General features: G+C 40.7%; 1 protein-coding gene across 4 annotated transcripts in view; it reads right to left on the bottom strand.

Moving 5' to 3' along the window:
• Positions 1 to 880: 880 nt before the first annotated feature.
• The window catches only part of LOC146858183 (interferon-inducible GTPase 5-like), a 300,592-nt gene continuing 278,565 nt past the window's right edge, over positions 881 to 22,907 (bottom strand). For all 4 annotated transcript variants that reach the window (XM_085648950.1, XM_085648951.1, XM_085648949.1 and 1 more), the window contains one exon: positions 881 to 2,957. In XM_085648950.1, coding sequence (XP_085505076.1) covers positions 1,688 to 2,953 — 1,266 coding nt within the window. In that variant the 5' untranslated portion in view covers positions 2,954 to 2,957 and the 3' untranslated portion in view covers positions 881 to 1,687. The remainder of the gene's footprint in view (positions 2,958 to 22,907) is intronic.

The raw sequence follows: 22,907 nt of genomic DNA, 5'->3' as shown, positions 1-22,907 counted from the left end.
GGAAAAGCAGAAAGCCCACTGGGGAATATTTTTATTTACTGTTTGGGAGGGAGAAGCCCCCTGTGCTTTGGACTGTGCCCCCCTCAAACTCCCAGGCACAAGAATCTTTCTGGCACTCCCTGTGGGGCAGATATGTGTTTACCCCAATCTACCCAAGGGGCCAGAAAGCACACCAGACCATCAGGGAACTGTTTACAGTTTGGCAGGGAGAGCATACCCCCCACCCCGGGTATAGGCCTATGGCTCCCTCACTCCAAGCGCAACAGTCCTTCTGCCCCAATGGGGACAGAATAGGGGGGTTTACCCCAAATATGCCTATTGTGAGGGCAGAAGGCACACAAACACGAGGGATAAATGGTTATGATAAAAAAGGTAGTGGTGTGTGTGGTAAATCCAGGCAGCCAGCTGTGCTCCCACCGTAGAATAGGCCCAACAGTCTTTCTGTCTCACCTTTCGAGCAGATTGGAGGTTTACCACAATTCTGCCCTCGTGGGGGCCTAACGCTCACTAGACACCAGTGACATATTTTTTTAGAAAAAGAAATATGGGGAGTGGGTGAGCAGTCCAGTTATTGGGCCTATCTCTAAATCCCCAATAGTGTTTCTGCCCACCTGGGGTCTAGGGCATCCGTATCTCTATTGCAAAGTTGAGAAAATGTGGATTCTGTAGGGTGTAGCTTTGACATATGGGCCTGCAGAATGGAGGTAAATTCAAATAGGGCCAACAACTATACAGACTATGATACCTACTTTGAAATATGTACTTTACTTTCTAATCTCTGCCACTTTGTTCTTTAATCCAGACTTTGCCTTGAAGCTGCCTATCTCCCCATCCCAGCATAGAGTATTAAAGTGTACACAATAAATCAAAACACACAATCAGTGTTAATATTACAATTTAATGATTTTTGTGACGGCAAAGGAGAACAATGTTCCATATTTGCTTTGGTTGTATTACAAGCGGTTTTTGATTCACTGTTTATTCAACCATATTTTAAAGTGCCAACAGCAACTGGAAAATAGGCATAATTTTTAGAAGAAGCACACCTGGCCAATAAACTACATGTTGTTAAATTGGGTAGTCTGCAGATTTACTTAGGTTACTTAGGGCATCATTATGAGAACATATGGAAAACACAATTTGGATTGGAAGCTGTGTGGGAATACTGCACATTCAAGTGTCTTCCAAATGTGCATTTCACCAAACAAAATATGGTTAAGTGTGTGCAGGAGATGTACAGGGAAAAACATGTAAAAACAACCATGTAGGAATAGGTGTAGAAACACTGATTCCCACCTTTACTCCCCATCTTTCAGGGCAAAGTCGTAATAGTGCATTAATACCACACTTCGGTATTACCAAAAGCAGTATTGGAATTCCAGTTGTGATATTACACCATCAGGAGTTCAGAGGATATTCTAATGAGGGCCAAATTATTGCCCCGTGATAACATCAATCCAGGATGGAAAATATCACTCACTAGGCAACATCCAAAGAAAGGCAAGCTTTAACTGAGATCATAGGGTCCCATACAATCAAATTCCTCAAATTCAACACGTCATTTTTTAAAACCTTTTTAATTAAAAAGGCACTGTTGGCTGTGCTGTTAGGGGTTTCCTACCCAAATTAACTGAGGTATAAGAAAGGTCAAAAGTCATGCTTATAGTATTAGTGACTCATCAATTGGTTAAACAGCTGTCCCAAACATAGACTTTTTTAGCACTCTTTGGGCATCTTCTGCCAGATCATTTAAGAATTTATTTAACATGTAATAAGTGGTTACAAAGGAAATGCTTCCTGCTCCCACAGAACCTAGGAAGGGAATTAACCTTATCGCTTCTTCAGTTGCCGTGGCCAGTCCAAGCATTGCAGAGCCAGTAAATAACCTTATAATTAAATCATCTGTAATTTCTTTGGCGAGTGGCGACTTGATGACCGACTTTAGATCTGCCAGAGGAATATCAACCTTCCTGGCAAGTTTCTCCAAGGACTCGTCATCTAAACCGAAGCTCTTGCAGTAGTTTGACAGGTATTTCTTCAAAATGATAAGGTCACATGTAATCGAGAGTCCTGGAAGAGGAACAGCTGCCACAGCACAAGATACACTGGCTATCTTCCATATTTGTTTTTTCATCAAATCTTTTTTCTTCTCCAACACTTTAATAGAGATGTTTGGAAGAGCAATAAGAAAAGCGTGCCTTTTGTGGCTGGGAAGTTCTTTTCTCAATGTTTCCTGCAGCAGCTCGAACTCAAATTTATCCAGCTCAAAGCACGACAGGAGATAGACCCGGGGTAACTCCACCCCTTCCTTCTTTAGACATTCTATGCAGTTCTCCCTGATCTGCTGCAAAATCTTCTCTTCCTGATAGCTGGATTTGCGACGTTTCTTAGATGCATCCAAATCAGCATCCACCTTTGAACGCACAAAATAGAACTTTTTTCCCATGTTATTAATTTCACGGGCCAGCTTGGCGTGGTTAGATTTAAAACGCTCTGTTGCAATGATTATGAAGAAATCGTATCGTTCAAAGCAGACTTGCTTCAAGTATTCAGCTGACTGGAAGGTTTCAGTTCCAATTCCTGGAAGGTCCCACACAGTCACGTTTGGGTGCTGAGGATGCAGGTATGGTGTCGGAGCCATTGTTGTCTCCACCACTCCAGTCTGGGCTGAATCTTCATCTTCATCATCTATGCCCCTGATTGCATTGACGAATGTTGACTTCCCAGAGCCAGACTCTCCAGTGATGGCGATGTCCAACTTGGCACTTTGTAATGTATCCAGAGATTCCATTAGTTTTTCAGCTGCTCCAGGTAGGTCACCTTCCTCGATAGCAGTCTTAAACTGTGCAAGTTCCTCTTCAGAAATCACATCATACTCCTCTAAATAATCAACTGAAACATTATGTTTCATCTCAGGCTCTTCCTTCACAGAAGTCTGATGCACATTCTCCATTGACCTAAAGAAAACAAACAGAAGAATGTTTAATGTTAATTGTGGTGGATTTAATTTACCCTACCAGTCTGCAGAAAATGTAGCAAGGATGGTCTATGCAGTCTGAACAAAAGAGAATTTCAGGGGTACAACAAATGTTCAGAATGAAACCGCAAAAAAATGTACTTAGAACTCATCTCTGGGCAATCAAACAAAGAGGCTCATCCAGGTACTGAACATCTAATCTTAATTTATTATTGCTTGCACAAATTAGAGCTTTGCTAGTCATTAAGTATTTTGATGTAAATTCCAGTGTAGTTAGGTCTGCACAGAATTATGGCTGAATGGTAGGCTGATATCAATATTAGTTAATATAAGGCGACTGGGGTAGAAACTAAGGAGGAATTAAATTGATAGTTTGCAGGACAGGGGATACCCTGTCCGACAAAATGATGGCCCGTTCTCCCTATCCCTTATCTCCGGTCAGGAGGACTGTCACCTTTGCATTGACATAGCACCTGTTGGTTAAGTTGACAGAAAGCTTCCTCCGAAGGCTTGAGAGAGTAGGGTCCATCGGATAAGGGGCATTACACATACCACCCTAATTAAGGTGGAAGTTGAGATGTCCTTTTTCGGTCTGTCAACGCCAGGTAAACCCTGGCAGTGAAGGTCGGAAATGCACAAATAATGAATCCCCCACACCCAGAGAAAAAAACTCTCTGGGCTTGGTGGTCATTCGTTTTCTGTTTTTCAAAAACTAAATACGACCTTGGGAGTATGTTTTCCATTCGTTTTTATTTAATAACAAACTCCCACTTTGGGAGTCTGTTCTTGAAAAAAAAAAATTGTTAAAGTTTAGTGGGTGTTGTCAAAACCAAAGGAGGCTGTCCATTAAATATTTTGTGCCTTTTTTTTTTACCAGAATATTGAGGGTAGTTCTCATTAACGAAGAACCTATTATAAACCAGAGTGTGCTTCACAGTTACACTATCAACCTTAATTATTTTTCAATTTAGAAGAAAGTTTTAGTTTCGAATTATAATAGAGGGAGTGCCAGCAGCTGTATCATAGACAATATCGAAAGTTAAAACTGAAATGTCCAAACTATAGTCATGGTAAAGATCTCTGCTTTTTAGATAACAACGTTCCTGTAGTGCAGGCTCAGCCCAGCTTTGCAACCAGGAGTGTGACGATGTGTGGAAACTGCCATTGCTCTTGCTGGATCGAGATTGCCAGCTTATTGTTTCTTGACACCTGTTGGCTAGGTCACGTTTCTAAATAAAATAAATAATAAATAATCCAATAAGTAACCGATGAGACTGCACTCACATCCTAGTCAGACTCTGATGTTAAGCTAGCTGCCTATTTCTCTTGCAAAGGTTGAAGTATAAACTGTAGGTACTGACTACATGGTATGTGTGGGCAGGGTAAGAAGGAACATTTTAATTCAAAAAATGTAATGCTCTATTTAGGTGTTACCACCCTACCATTCAAGTTTCAGTTTCAGATCCTTTGCAGGCCCAGGAGTAGGACCCTTTTTAGTTAAACTGCAGGTATGAGAAAAGAACGTCATAAAAAGATAACATTGATGTTGTGGGTTTGGTATTTTAGAGATTGTTGCTCCCAGAGTCCTACCCATCTCATAACTAAAGGTTGTGATGAGGCCAAGCCTACTTAGCTGGAGTGCCTATGCCTTACAGTTTGTGGCATAATCTTTCAACACAGTCGAAATCCAAGTGCAATGACTGAAGCAACTGCTGATCTGGAGTATCGGTATGCTCCTGGTAAAGTGCCTTGCTTGCTCAGCATCATTGAATAGACATCCACAGCCTGCTCTTGAACGGCTCATCTCACTGAGGAGGCTATGTGGTGGTTTGGTATTAGCTGTATATGTTCCTGCTCATGTCATACATATTGTTGACTGATATCTTTGAAGTGAGTCCCTTCTTTTCTTAATTTGTAATGGGGTCTGGTCAATATACGATGGAAACAAGTTCAGTGTCAATATTTTTCTGTCAATAATCAATTTTCAGTCACAGAAGTGAAGCAAACCCAGTGTAAACTGCTGTGGAAGTATTTACTTTCCAATGCTGATCAGGACTTTGCTTGCAAAATTGCCTAAAATAATTTAAAGTTACGCCTTGTGGAACTTTGCACTCCTTCGCGTTAAGGGGTGCACAGTGGGTGGTACATGGGTGTTCCTATGTGACAACTCATGGCTTTTGACGCAAACCCCTATTTACTAATATTTTTAGAAAAGTCCCCACATCTTTCCAATTTTGAATATGTGGTGCAGAAGCTGCACACATACAAAGTGGGGAAAGTATTAAAGCAGAGTTGTTGTACTAGGATTGTCCACTTTCAGTACAAAACTTAAGCTTGACATAACACACACACCATGGCAGTATGATGCAAGGGTTTGTGTGCACGGGCGCTTGGCAGTTTAGAGTGCGCCAGTGCAGGGAGAGAGGGAAAAAGTGCCATATCTTAATAGATAAGGTGCTGTTCTATTCTCTTTCTTTCACGAAGCACAGTGCAGCAACTTTGGTTGAAGTGCTTTGTTGAGTTAACAGTTTGTAAATCTGCTCCATGGTCTCTCATTATGATCTCAGTCAAGCACTCTTATATTGTACTTCAGTTTCCCACTACACTGAAGGAAAGGTGCCACTGCAGTATGTATTCTCTGAAAATGTGTCAATTGCAGATGGGATTGAGTTTGCGACAAGCAAGGGAGTTGTTTTCTTTGTGCACAGTGTACATATGTCTAGGCGCAAGTCTTTATAGGCCACAAATCACATTATAATATGTAGGCTGATCTTAACTAGCAGATCCTGCTAATCTTTTCAGAACCTGAAGAGTTTACCCATTTCATACCCCAGACCTCCTCCAAAGTCCTTCTAATGAGAGCCCAATGCTGAAGGCCAGTTTGAGGAACTTTAATCTTTTCTCCTTCAGGAGATGTACTATTTGTTAGTAAGAGAGAAATGTAACCTCAAATAACCAGGTAGGGTATTGCACCCTCTGCTTGCTTTGATTAGCATTCCTCACACCCTAGCGAAAACGAACATACTGAAGTGATGTGCTGCTGAGGCATCATTTTAGACTCTTTCCTTTAATAGTTTTAAATGTTAGTTTCACATAAGAAGGCCTTTATAATTTTCTGAGAAATTGAAATAGACCGAGATGGTCATTTTTGGGCCAGATGTATAGCAAGTGCTCTAAAGAATGAAATATAATATGAAGAGATACAAAACTTTTTAAAACACGTTTCTAAATTCTTTAACCATTTTTTAATTGACCACTTGCAACAGTGGAGCTGAGGCTGTAAAGCAGATGAAACTAAGAGCCCGATTTAGATCTTGGCGGACGGGTTACTCCGTCACAACAGTGACAATCCTATGCGCCGAAATATAAATCCCATTGTTTATAATGGGATTTATATTTAGGCGGGCAGTATATCCGTCACCTTTGTACAGAGTAACCCGTCCACCTAGATCTAAATCAGGTCCCAGGTTCCTTGAAATTGAACAGTGGCAAAACTGAAGTTCTTATTTTTGGAGGTTCTCCCTAGATACAGATCTTAGTCTGGCAGCCTCCAGATGTAAGGACTCTCCCCTCGCCTGTTATGTCAGCCTGTAATTTGGAAGCAACTTCTAACATCATTCTAAGCCTTTCCAGATATGCAACAACCCTCTTGTTCTAATAATCTCCATATTCTTTAGAAAGACACCCCTCATCTGATCTCTGACTATCGTAAAACCATAATCCAGTCAATCATGATAGCAAGGATTGGAATTATCTTGCCTCAGGCATTTAAGCTAATACAGGTCATCACAGCCTAAAAAACTGAGTGTTTTCTAATAACTGATTTGCTTTTGTTCTGTGCCAGGGCCAGCGCTCCCTTTTAAGGTATCAATGAGGTCTATAAATATTTTTTATCCGTTTTTATCCATGTACAGGATATCCTGAATTGTTCTGGTGTTCTTTTTCGTTGTGCATTTGAATAGCTGTTTATGGAGTTATTGGAACCCACCTTCAGCAATAGGAATCGATTTTATAGATGATGAGCTAGCTCAGCAAGGTAGCCCACTCAATGCCGAGTGTAAGCCACATGTTCACATTTTGTAAGGCAGGTTCAGTACTTTATTCTTGCAGGGTTAATAAAATGAGTGTTGTTGATTTTTAGTAAGGTTAACACATGCTTTTTACAGCTGTACAGAAGGAGAAAATTATGGTAGCAGGCACAATATAAAAGACGTGAATATAATCCGCATGAAATTGATCTGTGTAGACTACTGGTAAGCATCAGTTGCAGAGGTGTGACACAGCGGCCTGTGCAGCTGACACCGGAACACAGTGTTCACGGTTCGATCACCGGCTGCAGGTCAGCCCAGCACCATGTGACTATGGGCAATAGCTCGCTTAATCTTCCCAACGACCCCCAGCGCCTCGAGACCTTTAGGAGTGATTAGTTAACGCTTTACAAATACTGGGTTATTATTTTAACTCTTTCATGGTCGGATCATTTACCCCAAAATAAACGTCAAATGGTACAGTTAGTTCCACTTTATAAGGAACCGAGGATATATTTACCTCTTTGTTTTTGATTTTTTAAAAATATCTTTAATTGTCCCTCACCTCTGGCTACAACTTGCTTGTTGCTAGTCTTCTGCACTCAGCTGAGAAAGTGTGCGCACAGACAGACTGTTGCCACACACAGGCAAAATAAATTATAGTACGCCTGTTAAGCCTGTCTTCTAACACAAATTGTTCACCTTGTGACAGAAAGCTGAAAATTGGTACAGACATTTGTCTTTTAATTTACAGCAAATTTGACTCAAATGTTCATGTGTACACATTAGTGCATGCCCACACTGAATCTAGATGGTGACGTCATAAATATAAAACCCAAATGGCCATCAAAATCATGTAGAAAACTTTAAAATTCAAATCTGTTATAAATTTGATGTAAATATTCATACTTATTGACATGTATCAACATATATATATGATGAAAAAATTGAATTTTTGGATGTGGAGCTGAAAGTGGTTGACAACAGACTTGAAAGTCGATTATTCAGGAAAAAAACATCAGGCAATAGCCTGCTACATCCAGATAGTTGCCACCCAAAAAATCTGATTAACAGTATCCCATATGGGGAACTGTTAAGAGCTAGGAGGAATTGCAGTTCAGATGCTGATTTTAAAGAAGAAATGCAAATTATGGTAACCCGGTTTAAAGATAGGGGATACCCTTACTAAAACTATAAATCAAGCTTGCGAGAAAATCAAGTTAGTCAGTAGAACTGACTTACTTAAAAACACAAGTAATGATGATGATATCGAATCTCCTCTACGATTTATAACTACCTACAGCAACCAATCCTGGGAAGTCAGACGTTGTCTTAAAAAATTATGGAATGTTTTAAGTACTGAAAAGACCCTCAAGAAGTTCATTGGAGATAATCCGATGATCACTTTTAAAAAATGTACCGCTTTAAGTGATATTCTTTGCAGTGGTACTATACAGAGACCTGTTGAGGGCCCAAAAACAAAGGGATTCTTTACTTGTAGATCATGAAACGCCTGTAAAAATAGTTGTAACATCAAACAGATTGAATTATCGAAAAACCAAAAACCGTTTGTCATTAGCAAATATCTGACATGTAAATCGGATTATTGCATATATGCTTTAATATGTCCCTGTGCGATGATATATATTGGAAGTACTAACCATCAAGTTAAGAAACGCATTTTGGAGCATAGAGGAGCAATTGTAAATGATGACAAACCATATCCAATAGCCAGGCATTTTAAGGATGCTCATGAGAAAAATGCTAGCTTATTGAAATATTGTGCGTTGGATAGGATTCCCATTTCAGAAAGAGGGGGAAATAGACTAAAAGAACTCAGGCGACTTGAATTCAAGATTATAAAATACGAAACAATGCATCCCTTGGGGCTCAACAAAGATGAGGAATTGTCTGTTGATTTGGGCTGAAGGAAATATGAAACTGTAAAAATGAATAGCTTTGTTAAAAGAACCGTGTATCCCTGATGTTAGTTTGTATTTTAATTTATGTACTAGTGGTCACTATCACATGTATTTTTAATTATAGGAGACGGAGACGCCCTCATCACAATGTAAAGAAATACGCAAACGTATTGCCTATGCAAGTATGATGAACTTGGTAAGCCCACTAGGGCTGGATTGGAAAAATCTTGCATTATCATGAGGAGTTAATGGACTATTTATATTGGAGCTATTCATATTCAAAACCAAAAGATTTGGGGACTGATACGCCCACTTGGGCTAAATTGTCGAAATTAATTTTGTAAATCTAAATTGCACGAAATTAATTTGACCAAATGAAATGGTTTTATAATCTATATGCATTTGAATTTGTTTAAAATGCATGTGAATTACGTGCATATCAGCCCATACAATGCTGTGGTTTAATGAATTGTGTTCATGTTATGTCTATAATCACCACTCCAAAATGGCCGCTATTTTGTTTGTACTCCTAGATGTGGTGCAGTAGTCCTATGTTTATGTTTTGTTTATGTGATGTGTGCACTTTTTGATATCTACCTATGGAAAACAAACAAAAAATGACCCGTGAGAAAGGAGCGGCTGCTCCGAAACGCGTCGGGCAATTTTGCCTTAACTTAATAAATTACTTCATCACGCTTATGGATTTGGGCTCGTTCATTCTTGGTAAGAGAGAAATCTGAGAAGTCAAGTATATATATATATATATATATATATAAATATATATGCAAAAACAATCCTCATGAGAACTTCAATCAAACAGCAGGCATGGACCCATCAAAGTGCGATTATTTCTTTTTTTATTGTTCTTCTTTTGTGCACGTGCATGTCCCTGATGCGTTTCGGCAGTGCTCAAGCGGCCTTGCTCACATAAACGCACTGCGTTTCATTCTCTCTTTATAAAACATCTAATCAAGTGATAAACACACCAATGAACTAATGACGTAGAAAACAGGCCACATATTGTTCACTTATTTGTTTTTTGCGCTTAGTTATACGGTGAGAAAACAGACTTAACATTTTATAAAATCTTTTTTGTTGAAATATATTATTGCCCGTTGTTTTCTCACATCAAATAAATAGATCTAATGTTGTAAAGCTCATACATAAAATATTTATGTATCCCTATACATAATATATACATAGCATCATAAGTAAACAAATACCATCCATATTATAATTTACTTGATCCTAGCCCCAATGCTTATAAACATGATATAAATAACTTGCATTGCTGTAAAAACATTTAATCACTTATACAAAAACTGAAGGCCTTAATATAATATGTCCAATTAAAACCACATAAAGTGCAACGTGCCTAAAAGTACCCAATATTTAAAGTGCTAACAGCGTTTCAACTAGGAAAGTAATATAGCAGCGGAAGCAAATTTCATAAGCTTGATTGACATCTCTTTTGCTATGCCAAATATCTTCCTACATAGTGCCTGACCTTTATACTCTTAAAGTGACTCGTGCTTTCAACATAAAAAGGTTGGCTCATAGAAACCCCAAATTGCGTTTTCATTCTCAATAGATCACTGAATTGAAGCGTTACTCTTCTTTCCAGTAAAAATGCTCACCGATTGCAAGTCTAGCATATAAAATTAACATATCCCAAACACACAATTTTACCTAATGCCGATGGAATCACAGGAAATTATGCAGATCTTCTCTGGTATTGAGCCCATTGGGATCATGGAATCCAATGTTAGAATAAACTTGGATTCAAGCTGCCTTAACAGTCTCTCCCTATTACCCCTATCCTCAGAACAGGCACTGCTCTTATGACATAGTACCTTAAATCACTAAGCTTGTTGCCATGTACCAATTCAAAGTAGCGTGCCATCGGGTAGGTAGGGTCTGAATTCACTATTGCCCTAAGGTGTTGTAGAATTCTGATGTGCACTTGTAGTTTTGTACTTCCCACATAGCGGAGGCCACATGTGCACTCAAGAACATACACCGCATGGTCTGTCCTACAGTTGCAATGCCCCTTAATATCAGTGAATTTCTCACTGAATGCCAACTTGTATCAGGTGGTGTTGATCCCAAACTTACATGCCCAAAATGAGCTGCATTTGTAAAAGCCTTCTTTCGGGGACAACCAGTTTGTTTTGTATACTAGTTCAGGGCTATTACCGACCAAAGTGTCCTTCATTGACGGTGCTCGCCTAAAGGTTAGGGTGTTTTTGTTTAGGGAGAACTTGATTTAAAGTTATATCCGTTAAAACAATGGGCCATTGCTTGTTAATGATGTCCCTGATCTGTCTCTCCTGCCGGCTGAAAGTGGTGAATAATCTGATGCTATTGGCACCATCACTATCTGGGCGGTCTATAACCAAACTACTATATTTATTATCTATGAATACGTACCTTTCATTTTTTTCAGCCGCAACATATCTTCTGTAATGCCTCAAAATGAGCAGCATGTGAAAACAACACTCACAGCCAGTGGTCAAGCTGTCCAGCACGATGATGTTGTTGCAACAAATTGATCTATCTGTGTTCTTTGTCAGGAAAGCACTTCAAAAAGACTTATTAGCCCAGCAAATACTACACACAGACTTATTGGTCTGGATATGTGTATCTATGAATATCAAATTAGAACAGCTTAATGATGGTTCTGGTATTGAGCAGACATTAAGGACTAACAATGCAGTGTGGCTAAAAACGTGTTTTAACAAGTGCAACAATCTAAATCTGTAACAGGCTCAGAAAAGAAAACATAGTGATGTGGATCTATAAGGGAGCCCAGTTTCAACATGCTCGGCAATTGCACTTCCAAATTCCTGGAAAAAAAGCATGTTTCTTTTGCAATGAATCAGATACATCTCTAATGCATAAAGCGAAAACAGATGATGTCGATGCTAATGTACATCAGTGTGCCGATTCCACTGCAGCTAAGGTTAACTAGACAAGACTAAAAGAGAGAATTCTTTGAAATACAAGAGGTTTGAAGGCATACAATGAAGGAAGAGATGTCCTGTTAGTATTGGAAGATGATGTAGGATCCGCATTAGTATTTGCCTGTGAAAAGCCAGATTCTGACACTGTAAATATTGCTAATATAGCAAACTTTGTTAGATGGGACATGATGCAGGAATCTGAAAACTTGAATGGAACGTTTGGGGATGGTTGTAGAAACCGATCAGTTCTGGAATCGCTAGTTCCCCTTATAAAAATGATACTTGATGGATCGGACATAAGAGATCAGTATTCCTGAGAAACAGCCACTTCCAATATAGCGTTGTCTATTTCCAAATTACTGATGTTTAACAGTGTAAAGAATTCAAGAACAGACTCTTCTTTATTTCCTTCAGTTCCTTAACATAACAGGAACAAAGAAACTCCGCTGTCAATATACATTGCTCTTTCTATCCACAGTCAAACAAGAAATCGAGAACTTATAGACAAGTTCCATAAACGAGGTGTTTGTATTTCATATGATAGGTTTTTGCAAAAATCTTCTAACTTAGGAAATAGGATTTGCACACTGTACAAAAGTGAATAAGTTGTGTGTCCACTAATAATGAGGTACTGATCAGTGGAAATATTGATAACATAGATCACAACCCAAGTTCCATGACAGCTAAAGACTCCTTTCATGGAACAGCAATAACTCTGACTCAACACCCAGAACGAGAACTAGAAGGAATTGATCATGGTATTGTGATGATTAATTCTAATACGGCTTAGTCAAAACAGATTTCAAATCTTCCAGTACTGTATAAAAATATCAAACAAGCTTCAATGAACAATATAGATTATCACGTTCCATTACAATCTGTAGTAGTTGATCACCAAAGTTATCTAATTGATGCTGATAACACTCATGAATATAAATGGCTTGAAAGATCACCCAAGTCCTGTTGATCCTGTTCACTTCAGAAATGTCAAGAAATTAATTGTACTAATGTAAAACTGCACTTGTCGATTGCATGAAATAAATGCTGCTTGCCAATTCATGTTTGCAAGTGGCAACAGAACTATGTAAAACATCACACCTACACAAGACGCTCTTCTTCAACATGTTAAACGATCTGCGTACCAAGAGGGCCATATTTGGGTCAGACTTTAGTGCCCATGCAAGGATTGCCAAATTTAAATGATTGGTGCTGGAAGCAGATTGATGGAGTAATGGTACCACATTGGACAATCATTCCGGAGGCATCTAACGCAGGCAAATGACTTATTTGTTGTGGGTGCAAAAAGTTATGCCGAAATCAATGCCAATGCTCAAAGGAGAGTCTCCTGTGCACCGACCTTTGCTTTTGTAGAGGAAACTGTTCTCAAGATTAAGACAAGTATACAAACTAGAATCACAATTGTTTCATACTATAGAAATGTTATCAGCGTTTAATATAGTCTTGTATTGTTTATTTACAATGGAAACATTATCCACATGTTCATAGTATGTGTTGGTAGGATTACAATGATTTAATTTATACATTTACTTTCACTATAGTGTGTGTTACTTGGTGTCCTCATTGGTAGCCATTTTGATTTTATAATTATGATATCACACTGTATTCACAGGAAGTCTAGTAGGTATATTGGTGCCTCTGTTGGACCTTAAGGGAGGGATCATAAACATTAATCACAAATGGTACTTTACAAATGTGCTATTTTTGAGAAGGGTGAAGGACATGTATTGATGGCTAGGAATTAAGTGGAAGGTGTGTAATTGAAGTGAATACATTAACTCATAAAATAATCTGAGTACCATAAGGCCTTCTGTATGTCCACTGAATAATCTTAACATGCATCGGGGAGATGCTAGAATTTGATATTATCGGGCAAATATAGGACAGAGAGACAATTCTTAAATGCAAGATAGCAATGATTGATTACTTTTTAAAATGCAAAGAGTTTAAGATTGTGAAGAAGATCGAGGCTGGCACATTTGTAGAATTCTTAGATAGGAATTTCTTTTTTTCATGCTATGTTATTGTGCACAAAACCACGTTCTTTTACAACTCCACTGGTAATGGTGCATTGAGGATATTTAATAGTGTGGCCAGGGGAATAACAAGGAGCTGAAAGACTGAAGAAAACAGTTTGGACTTATTGTGACGCCCACGGCATCCAGTTATGTCATTTGAGATGTCATGAGTGATGTCATGAGTGATGTCACTGAGCATGTCATGAGTGATGTAATATGTGACGTCATTAGCAGTGCATTGAGGGGGCGCGCGTTATAGTTAGGTCTACTAACTATAACGGATGAATTTCTATGGTTCTGTACGAGTGAAATCTCCAACTAACTATAACGTCCCTGAAACCTATGGTTTTTTCAGTGAATTTCTAAGGTTTTTTACATGCTAATTTCTAACTATAACGTTCTGAAACCTATGGTTTCTTCAGTGAATTTCTAAGGTTTTTTAAATACTAATTTCTAACTATGTCTACAAAGGTAGGACATGTGAAGAGAGAGGAAGAAAAGCGCAGAAAGAATCAGGACAAATGCAGAAAGAGGCAACAGAAGTCCAGAAAGACGAAGAAAAGTGCAGGAAGAAGAAGAGATGAGCAGAAAGAACCAACAGAGGAGCAGAAAGTTCTCCTGTGCCCCAACATTTTGCTGATGGGTACTGGGGGTAACTGACTCTGACTAACCAGGTCTAGAGCCAGTGCTATGCTAAAAGACACTTAGAATACAGTGAAAACACCTACATACACTAGGGAACACTGTGCGTTTGGGTACCCCTGTGATTAGCATGACCTCCTCTGTATTTGCCATGTGTTAATGCCTGGATCGTTGCATGAGTACATGAGTAGTGACTCGATGATTGGAGTGCTACAAGGAGAGTGCATGGTGATTTTATAAGTGCTTGGGTTTTGGCGCAGTGATTGGATAAGCACATAGGATTGGGTGGGTGATTGGAGGACTGCATAGATAGTACCAGGGAGATTACTGGACTGCATAGGTAGTCCTCAAGGTATTGAAGCAGTGCATGTGTTAGTGACTGGGTCATTGCATGAGTACATGGGTACTGAGTGGATAATTAGATTACTGCAAGGAGAGTTTGTGGTATTGGAGAAGTGTTTGGATTAGTACATGGTAGTGGCTGGGTGACTGGAGGAGTGCACAGGGAGTGACAGTGTGATTGCGGGACTTCATGGGTACTACCTGGGGAATACAGGACTGTATGGGTAGGGCATATGGGATTGTAACAGTGATCAGTTATTGCCTGGATCACTGCATGAGTACATAGCTACTGACTGAAAGATTAGAATACTGCAAGAAGAGTGCCTGAGTGAATTTATAAGTGCTTGGGTATTGGCGGAGTGTTTGGATTAGTACATGGTAGTGGCTGGGTGACTGGAGGACTGCACGGGGAGTGACAGGGTGATTGCTGGACTGCATGGGTACTATCAGGGGAATTGAAGGAGCGAATGAGAAGTGTGTAGGTGGTTAGAGGACTGCATGGGTAGTACACAGGGATTGTAGCAGTACATGTGTTAGTACCTGGATCATTGCATGACTACATGGGTAGTGACTGGATGATTAGAGTACTGCGAGGAGAGTGCATGATGAATTTATAAGTGCTTGGGTTTTGGCGCAGTGATTGGAGGACTGCATAGCTAGTACCAGGGAGATTACTGGACTGCATAGGTAGTCCTCAATGGATTGCAGCAGTGTATGTGTTAGTGACTGGGTCATTGCATGAGTATATGGGTAATGACTGGATGATTAGAGTGCTGCAAGGACAGTGCATGGTGATTTTATAACTGCTTGTGTTTTGGCGGAGTGATTGGTTAAGTACATAGTGCCGGCTAGGTGATTGGAGGAGTGCATGGGTAGTGACAGAGGGATTTCTGGAGTGCATGGGTACAACCTGGGTAATTGGAGAAGTGAATCAGTAGTGTGTAGGTGGTTAGAGGTCTGCATGGGAAGTGCTTAGGGGATTGTAGCAGTGCATGTGTTAGTGCCTGGACCATTTCATGAGTACATGGGTACTGACTGGAAGATTAGAATACTGTAAGGAGAGTGCATGGTGAATTTATAAGTGCTTGGGTTTTGGTGGAGTGACTGGATAAGTACATGGTGCTGGTTGGGTGATTGAAGGAGTGCATGGGTACTGATAGGGCGATGGCTGGACTGCATGGGTAGTGCTCAGGGTATTGTAGCAGTGCATGAGTTAGTGCATGGGTCATTGCATGAGTGCATTGGTACTGACTGGATGATTAGAGTACTGCAAGGAGAGTGTATGGTGAATTTATAAGTGCTTGGGTTTTGGCGGAGTGATTGGATAAGTACACACATGTCATATCAGTCCCGCCCCCTCCCTTCACCACTGTGCAAACGCGCCCCCTGGCAGGTTTTAAGTTGGGGAATTAATTCCCCTTGAATCCTGAGGGTCCCTGGGAACAAATTAGCCCACCAGGTACCTCCAGTAAGCGTCACAGAGCTGCGTTGCAGAGAGATGGTCCAAGGCCACGCCCCTTTTTACACCTCTCTGCAACGCAGCTCTGTGGAGCTTACTGGAGGTACCTGGTGGGCTAGTTGGACCCAAGGGACCCTCATGATTCAAAGGGACTTAATCCCCCAACTTACAAAGCACCAGAGGGCCGGTTTGCACAGTGGTGAACGGAGGGGATGGGACCTGATGTGACATGTGTGCAAACATGTCCTGTGCCGTGTTTTAAGTTGGGGGATTAAGTCCCCTTGAATCCTGAGGGTCCCTGGGGCCCAACTAGCCCACCAGGTACCTAAAGTATGCACCACAGAGCTGCGTTGCAGAGAGTTGGTCCGAGGCCACGCCCCTTTTTTCACCTCTCTGCAATGCAACTCTGTTGTGCTTACTGAAGGCACCTGGTTGGCTAGTTGGCCCCCAGGGACCCTCAGGATACAAGGGGACTTAATCCCCCAACTTAAATGCGCCACGGAGCGCGTTTGCACACTTGTCACATCAGGCCCCGCCCCCTGCCTTCATCACTGTGCAAACGCGTCACGTGGCTTGTTTTAAGTTGGGGGACAAATATATTTTTGCAATGCCCCGGGACCTTGCCCATCCGGGGGCCTCAATTAAATGAAGCACGGGAGCCCGCGCTAACATTTTTGTTTACATTTCTGCGGGATTCACGACCCCAGCGCGAATTTCTCCAAAATTAAAATAATGCTGTTTTGGCCCTGGGGTCCTTGTGAGACCCCTGAGCAGGCCTAGGGGGTCAGGGTGTTTCTACCCTGCCCCTTTTCTTGTTTTTAAACATTTTTTCAGTTTTCTTGGGACTCGGTTCTACCAAGTCACAAGATGGCTGCCAACACTTCCTGGTTTGGAGTGTTGACAGCCAATTAGAATAAAGCTTGTGGTCGGGAGGGTCCGCGAAACCACCGCGGCCATAGATATCAAAACTTTTATTTTTTGAATTTCTCAGCAACTACTGAACGGATTTACATCATTTAAAAAAAGGTCGCTTTCTGAACCAAGCACTACCTTTTTGCCAAATATGAGGTAATTCCGTTCAGCAGTTCGGGCTGTAGCCTTGCCTAAAGTTTCCTATGGGAAATTGATTTTTTGACTCTTATTTTTTTAAATTTCTCAGCAACTACTGAACGGATTTACACCATTTAAAAAAAGTTTGCTTTCTGAACCAAGCACTACTGTTTGCCAAATTTGTGGTAATTCCGTTCAGCAGTTCGGGCTGTAGCCTGTCTCAAAATTTCCTATGGAAATTAACACATGAAAAACACATTTTGGGATCCCCCTTTTTTCTCAGCCCCCCGCTTGACGAATCACCCCCAAACTTTCAGGATAGGAGCTGACCTGGATAGACTTTTTTTGGGAGAATTTCGCTACTCCGGTGCCCATAAAGGGTTAGTGGTGAATTATTATAGTGAAATATGAAAGTAATTTGAGTGGTGGATATTAGTCAGTTATTTGGATTGAGAAGGATAGCCAAGGGATAGAAGAGGAAAAGAAGGTTTGCATTTATATAGTGCTTGCTACTCCTAATGAGGTTTTGAAATGCTTTTTTCGGCGAGTGTGAGCCATAGCTAACAGCAGGGCTATTGATGAAATCATACTGTGAAAAGAAATATGCCAACCCGGCTTGTTGGTTATTTCTACATTACATTGCGCATAAGGCTTACAAAATTCGGTTGTCTATTTCCAATTTCTTTATCAAGCACACATGGCATCTAGTAATAGATGTGTTCATGCCACAAAGGCTTCTTTTATTGCTAGAAGTTCACTCTCAAGCTCGGAATACTAACGCCTAGCAGGAGTAAGAAAGGGGGAATAGTTAAAGATCGGATGTTCATTCTTATCATCATCTTGTTGCTGTAGGAACACAGCCCTCACAGCAAATTCTTGCTCATCACTTTCCACCAGGAATTGCTTGGTTGGATTAGAATGGTGGAGGATCAGAGTACTGGTAAATGCAATTTCTAATGCCCTGGAGGCTCCTTTCGACTTAACTATCCCAGCAGAATTCAGTCATTTTTTGCAGCTTCTTGACCTCCGTTTAATTTCTTAAAGTATTTCTCACCTCACTCCTGTTTGGCCAGCTGCCTCCCACCTAACCATTCATCATAATCAAATCATTGTCCACACGATATGTATCTTATCACTCACCAGGGGAGATAGCTTCGACCACCTATCTGTCAGCACCTGCTACAGATACTCCTCTCACTCATCATCACTACATTCCATAACGGCCAATGTTAACCTGCTTAAAAAATAAGCAACTACTTCTTGGTCACAGGAACTTACTGTATTCTGGCACAGAAAGCTTGCATTAGACATTCTCACTATGCGAGGTGATGCTTTTAGCAACTCACTGGTGGCTAAAATGTTGGGAGAGGTGTATCCATATCCCAAACAAAGGCTAATGTTTCCCTTTCAGTGACTGAGTAGTGTTGGTCTGTGGCACACAAGGAAGATGAAGCAAACGCAAAAGTAAATGTGTGAACATCAAATTAAGTTTGTGTAAGAATAGCACCCAAACCCTTACTACTGCTATCGGTGGTGATGAGACTGTTGGCATTGTGCTAATACCCCTGAAAAGGTGTTCCCTGGCAAATTTCATGTTTAACTATCTCACTTTGTTGCATTTAAAATGCTTATTTTTTTATGACAGTCTTAAAGCACATGTTTTCTCAGCAAAAGCCCAGACCAATTCAGAATAAAAATCTGCTAATTCTTGGAAAGTCACTACTTCACACTGAGTCCTTGAGGAGGGAGCATTTTAACAGTTTCAATCAATTCCTATTTGGTACTAATGCCTTTTTCAATCCTCTGCCTCAGGTACAACATAGAAAGGACAGCAAGCTTGCAATTCTTGACTTCTGCAGAAAGACCTTTTGTTCTTAAATGCCCAAAACTTAAATTACATGACAGTCATGCTCATCCTTGTTTTAACCGTTATAAGAATGTTGTCCTGAAAAAACACTTTTAATGTGTTTAAACAATAGGTACTACTGCCACCAGAGATGCCAACCCCATTGGCACCCGCACAAATTGTAAACATCACCTCAGTGTAATAAACCCTGTCAAACATTTGCCCCTGTCAAAAAGCAGAACTTGAGGATATGAAGATGTTAGATCAACCATGAAAAAACAGATCATCAATTTTAGGGAGAGAAAACCTATCTACATGTATAGTATCGTTCAAATATCTAAGGTCAATTGCCTTTCAGTGGAAAATGGTATAGTCCAAAGCTCTGTTTTTAATATAAAATCAGGGCCTTCGGTGGTCATATCACTGAAAATACAAGATTTGAAACAAATATTATTGTCTACAGGTGCTCGTGGAAACCAATTTCTATGAACTGGAATATAGAGAATGCTAAAGTGATTCTGGTATTTTACTGACATCTGCTAGTCGTTTTCTATCAAGAAAGTTAAATAAAGGCAGTTGCCAGTAAAATAAAACAAGCATTGGCATAGCCAATAGGTCTCGCTTTTGGGACCTTATAAGTATTTAGTTATGCAGCAAAATATCCTTGGTGCAACAACATTAACTGTTGCATGGTTAAACACTTATAAGGCCCCAAAGGCGAGACCTATTGGCTATGCCAATGTTGTTGTTTTTTTTAAAGGACAAGCAGTGCTATCAGGCTCTGGCTGCCACTTAGAGGTAGAGAGAGAGAGAGAGAGAGAGAGGTGTGTAGAGAGACTTGTTTTACATAATTGTCCATTCTCCTGGATTCCCGGTTGATGGAATTGTGGGCAAAGATTTGGGGTTCAGATGGCTGGATGATGCCTGTACCACCAATTTCTACAGGGTATGATGCTGTTGCAACAAGTCGGGGTCCCAAGGAAAGATCAATCTTGCTACTTCTTTGTTGACTAGTGGGCAAGATCCTGGTTTAGCCCAGGTGCCCACTAGTTTATATGTTAACACCTTGTTAAAGGTTAAGAGAGGTCCCTGTGTGGTCGTTACTGGGTTTAGAACCTCTGTCAAAACATTGGTCTTGACCTCCTGCATAGATAATGTAAATCAAGCACTTCCTCAGCTCTCTTGATAACCGTTGGCAAGGAGGCAGATTCTTTTGTGGCAACAAGGTTAGGAGATGAGAGACCAGTGTCAGGGAAATGTCAAGCCCACTAGCGTCCTGCAGGGCACCAAAAATGGCCCACTCTTCATAAAAAACATTTATATCTAGATCACGGTCTTGAAATTCTGGGGCTGTGCATCGGAATCAGATTGAACTGATTTAAATTCAGCTTTGGTGATGTCTGAACCAGCAGCGGGATCGCACCTGTGGTGTCGGTCTGTTGCGCTGAGACTGGAGACGGCGAAGCCGTGCTCGCAGACGTGGCCAACTTCTGATGGAGGACGAGTGGCCCAGACGGGGACAGATTCACCAACAGGCTGTCACCACAAACCTGTGGTAGGTGAAGGTGCTCCAGCGGGATTCCGTGGGGTAACAAAAATGGAGCCTGAAGCCTCTTTACGTTATGCCTGTCTGCTGAAGGAGAAGAAGCTAGAGCGGCAGTGGTTCAGGGGTACACTCAACATATGGCTCCAGGCCAAGAGATACCCAAGGCAACACGCGATTCCGAATGGCACAAGTGGTGTGGTCGGTGAACTATGCCTGGTCTTCTTCTGGAAACTTTACGACTCACTTGAACTCCGGGAACTTCTTTGACTTATACCAAGACAAGGACCGTTTCCTCAACTTTCTTTGGAGCTTGGTGACGGCAAGCTTGGCCTCACAGTATCGGATTTCTTTCCGGTTCATCTTCTAACAACAGGAACAGGACTTTGAAATGATCAGGGCTGAGCTACCATTGGCAGAAGTCGTGAGTGTCCACCACAGACGTTTTACGGTGTCAGTTGCAGCACTGACTGAAACATGTTGTTTTAAGACCCATATCTGCACACTATATAAGAATTTAGTTTGGAAAACAATCATTTTCCTAAGGAAAAGTTCTGCCAAAAAGACAGCGCTGCTAGCTCCAGAGACGCATTGGAAGTCACGGGATAAAAAGGAACTGACATCACTGCACAGAGGTGGGGCATATATAGGGGCCCAGACATCACACCTAAAGTTGGACAGAGGAGACACAGAGCTGCACACTGCCACCTACCTACACGCAGGGGAATTGCTATTAAGTTTCCAGATCCAGTCTGACATGTGGGGAATTCACAATGAGAAGAATCTGCAGTTAGAAGTCTCCATGAGAAACAGCCACGCTTGGCCTATGCTGGTCACTTTTGAACGAGAACATTAGAGATGACATGTTTGAACTACTACAACATACTCTTATAGTTATTCAAAAGATGCCTTGTCAAACCAGCCGTAAAACTACTACAAAAGTAATACAATGAATTGGGGAGAGGATGTAGCCTAACGGCTAGGGCTGCCGATCTCAAATCTGGGGAACCGGGTTAGAGTCTCAGCAATGACGCTTAACATCCTGTGGTTCTGGGCAAATCACTTAACCTCACTGTGCCTAACAAAAATGAATGTGTCCTTGTGTAACGCAACAGGTGCTCATGTAAAGTGCTCTGATACCTTCGGGTCAAGTTTGCGCTATATAAAACTATGACAGAAAAAAATTATTAAATACAGCATTCAATTCAGAACCTATTATCCAGAACACCACACATATAAACAATAAAGCACAGAGATGTGTTATGGCTGCTTGGAAATGTGCTCACATCAAAACCCACCAAGATAAACAAAACACCACCATACCCAAGCATGCATTAAGAAAGAACTCTGAACACAGGCCTAGAGAACGGCCAAAAATGCAATTAAGTAGCTATTGTGGTTACCTATTCTGCAAACAGTTGCCAGGCAATAAGTGCTTGTACCAACAAGGAACCACACAAGCAATTTAGTACTGCCGCCAGCTTTATCAACTATCAAAAAAAGTCACCACCTCTTTAAACATAGTCTTCCTACTAACCAGACAGCTACACAAATACAAATAAAAGTAAGGTCCAATATGGAAACATTGAAACACTCATCCGGAGTAACTATAAGCTCTGGAATGCCATACGAATGGGGAATTGAGTGCCATGTAAGTGCTATTTAACAATAAACTCTTGTTTGATATTCTGAGATCTAATCACCCTGAAGAAGACACTATAGCGGTTGACGCAGCGCTTCAGATGTTAAGCGCCGATCTCCAAAATATTTGTGAAGTATAGCATTTACTTTCTAAAATCTATGCATCTTAGACCTGGCACAGTTTCCATGCAGGGTTTACGTGCCTTCAGATTCCGGGTTTTTGAGGCAAACAAAACCCACCTGCTTTAATTTGAGTTTGTCTGCAGTTAAAATACTTTGTATTTTTGTGTATTTGATTAAGTGCAATGTTTGTGATGGTAATAATTATGTGTACATATAGTTGTGTAAGAGTCTCCATGTAGGCAAAATATGTATAATTTAATTAAACAAATAAGGCTAGTATTACATAAAAATTCAAATTTCTTCGAAAATCGCTCTTGAAACTACGTTTTGACCAA

The sequence above is a fragment of the Triturus cristatus genome, chromosome 3_2, assembly GCF_964204655.1.
Source record: "Triturus cristatus chromosome 3_2, aTriCri1.1, whole genome shotgun sequence".
Lineage (NCBI taxonomy): Eukaryota > Metazoa > Chordata > Amphibia > Caudata > Salamandridae > Triturus > Triturus cristatus.
This window is presented reverse-complemented; position numbering and strand designations above follow the sequence as displayed.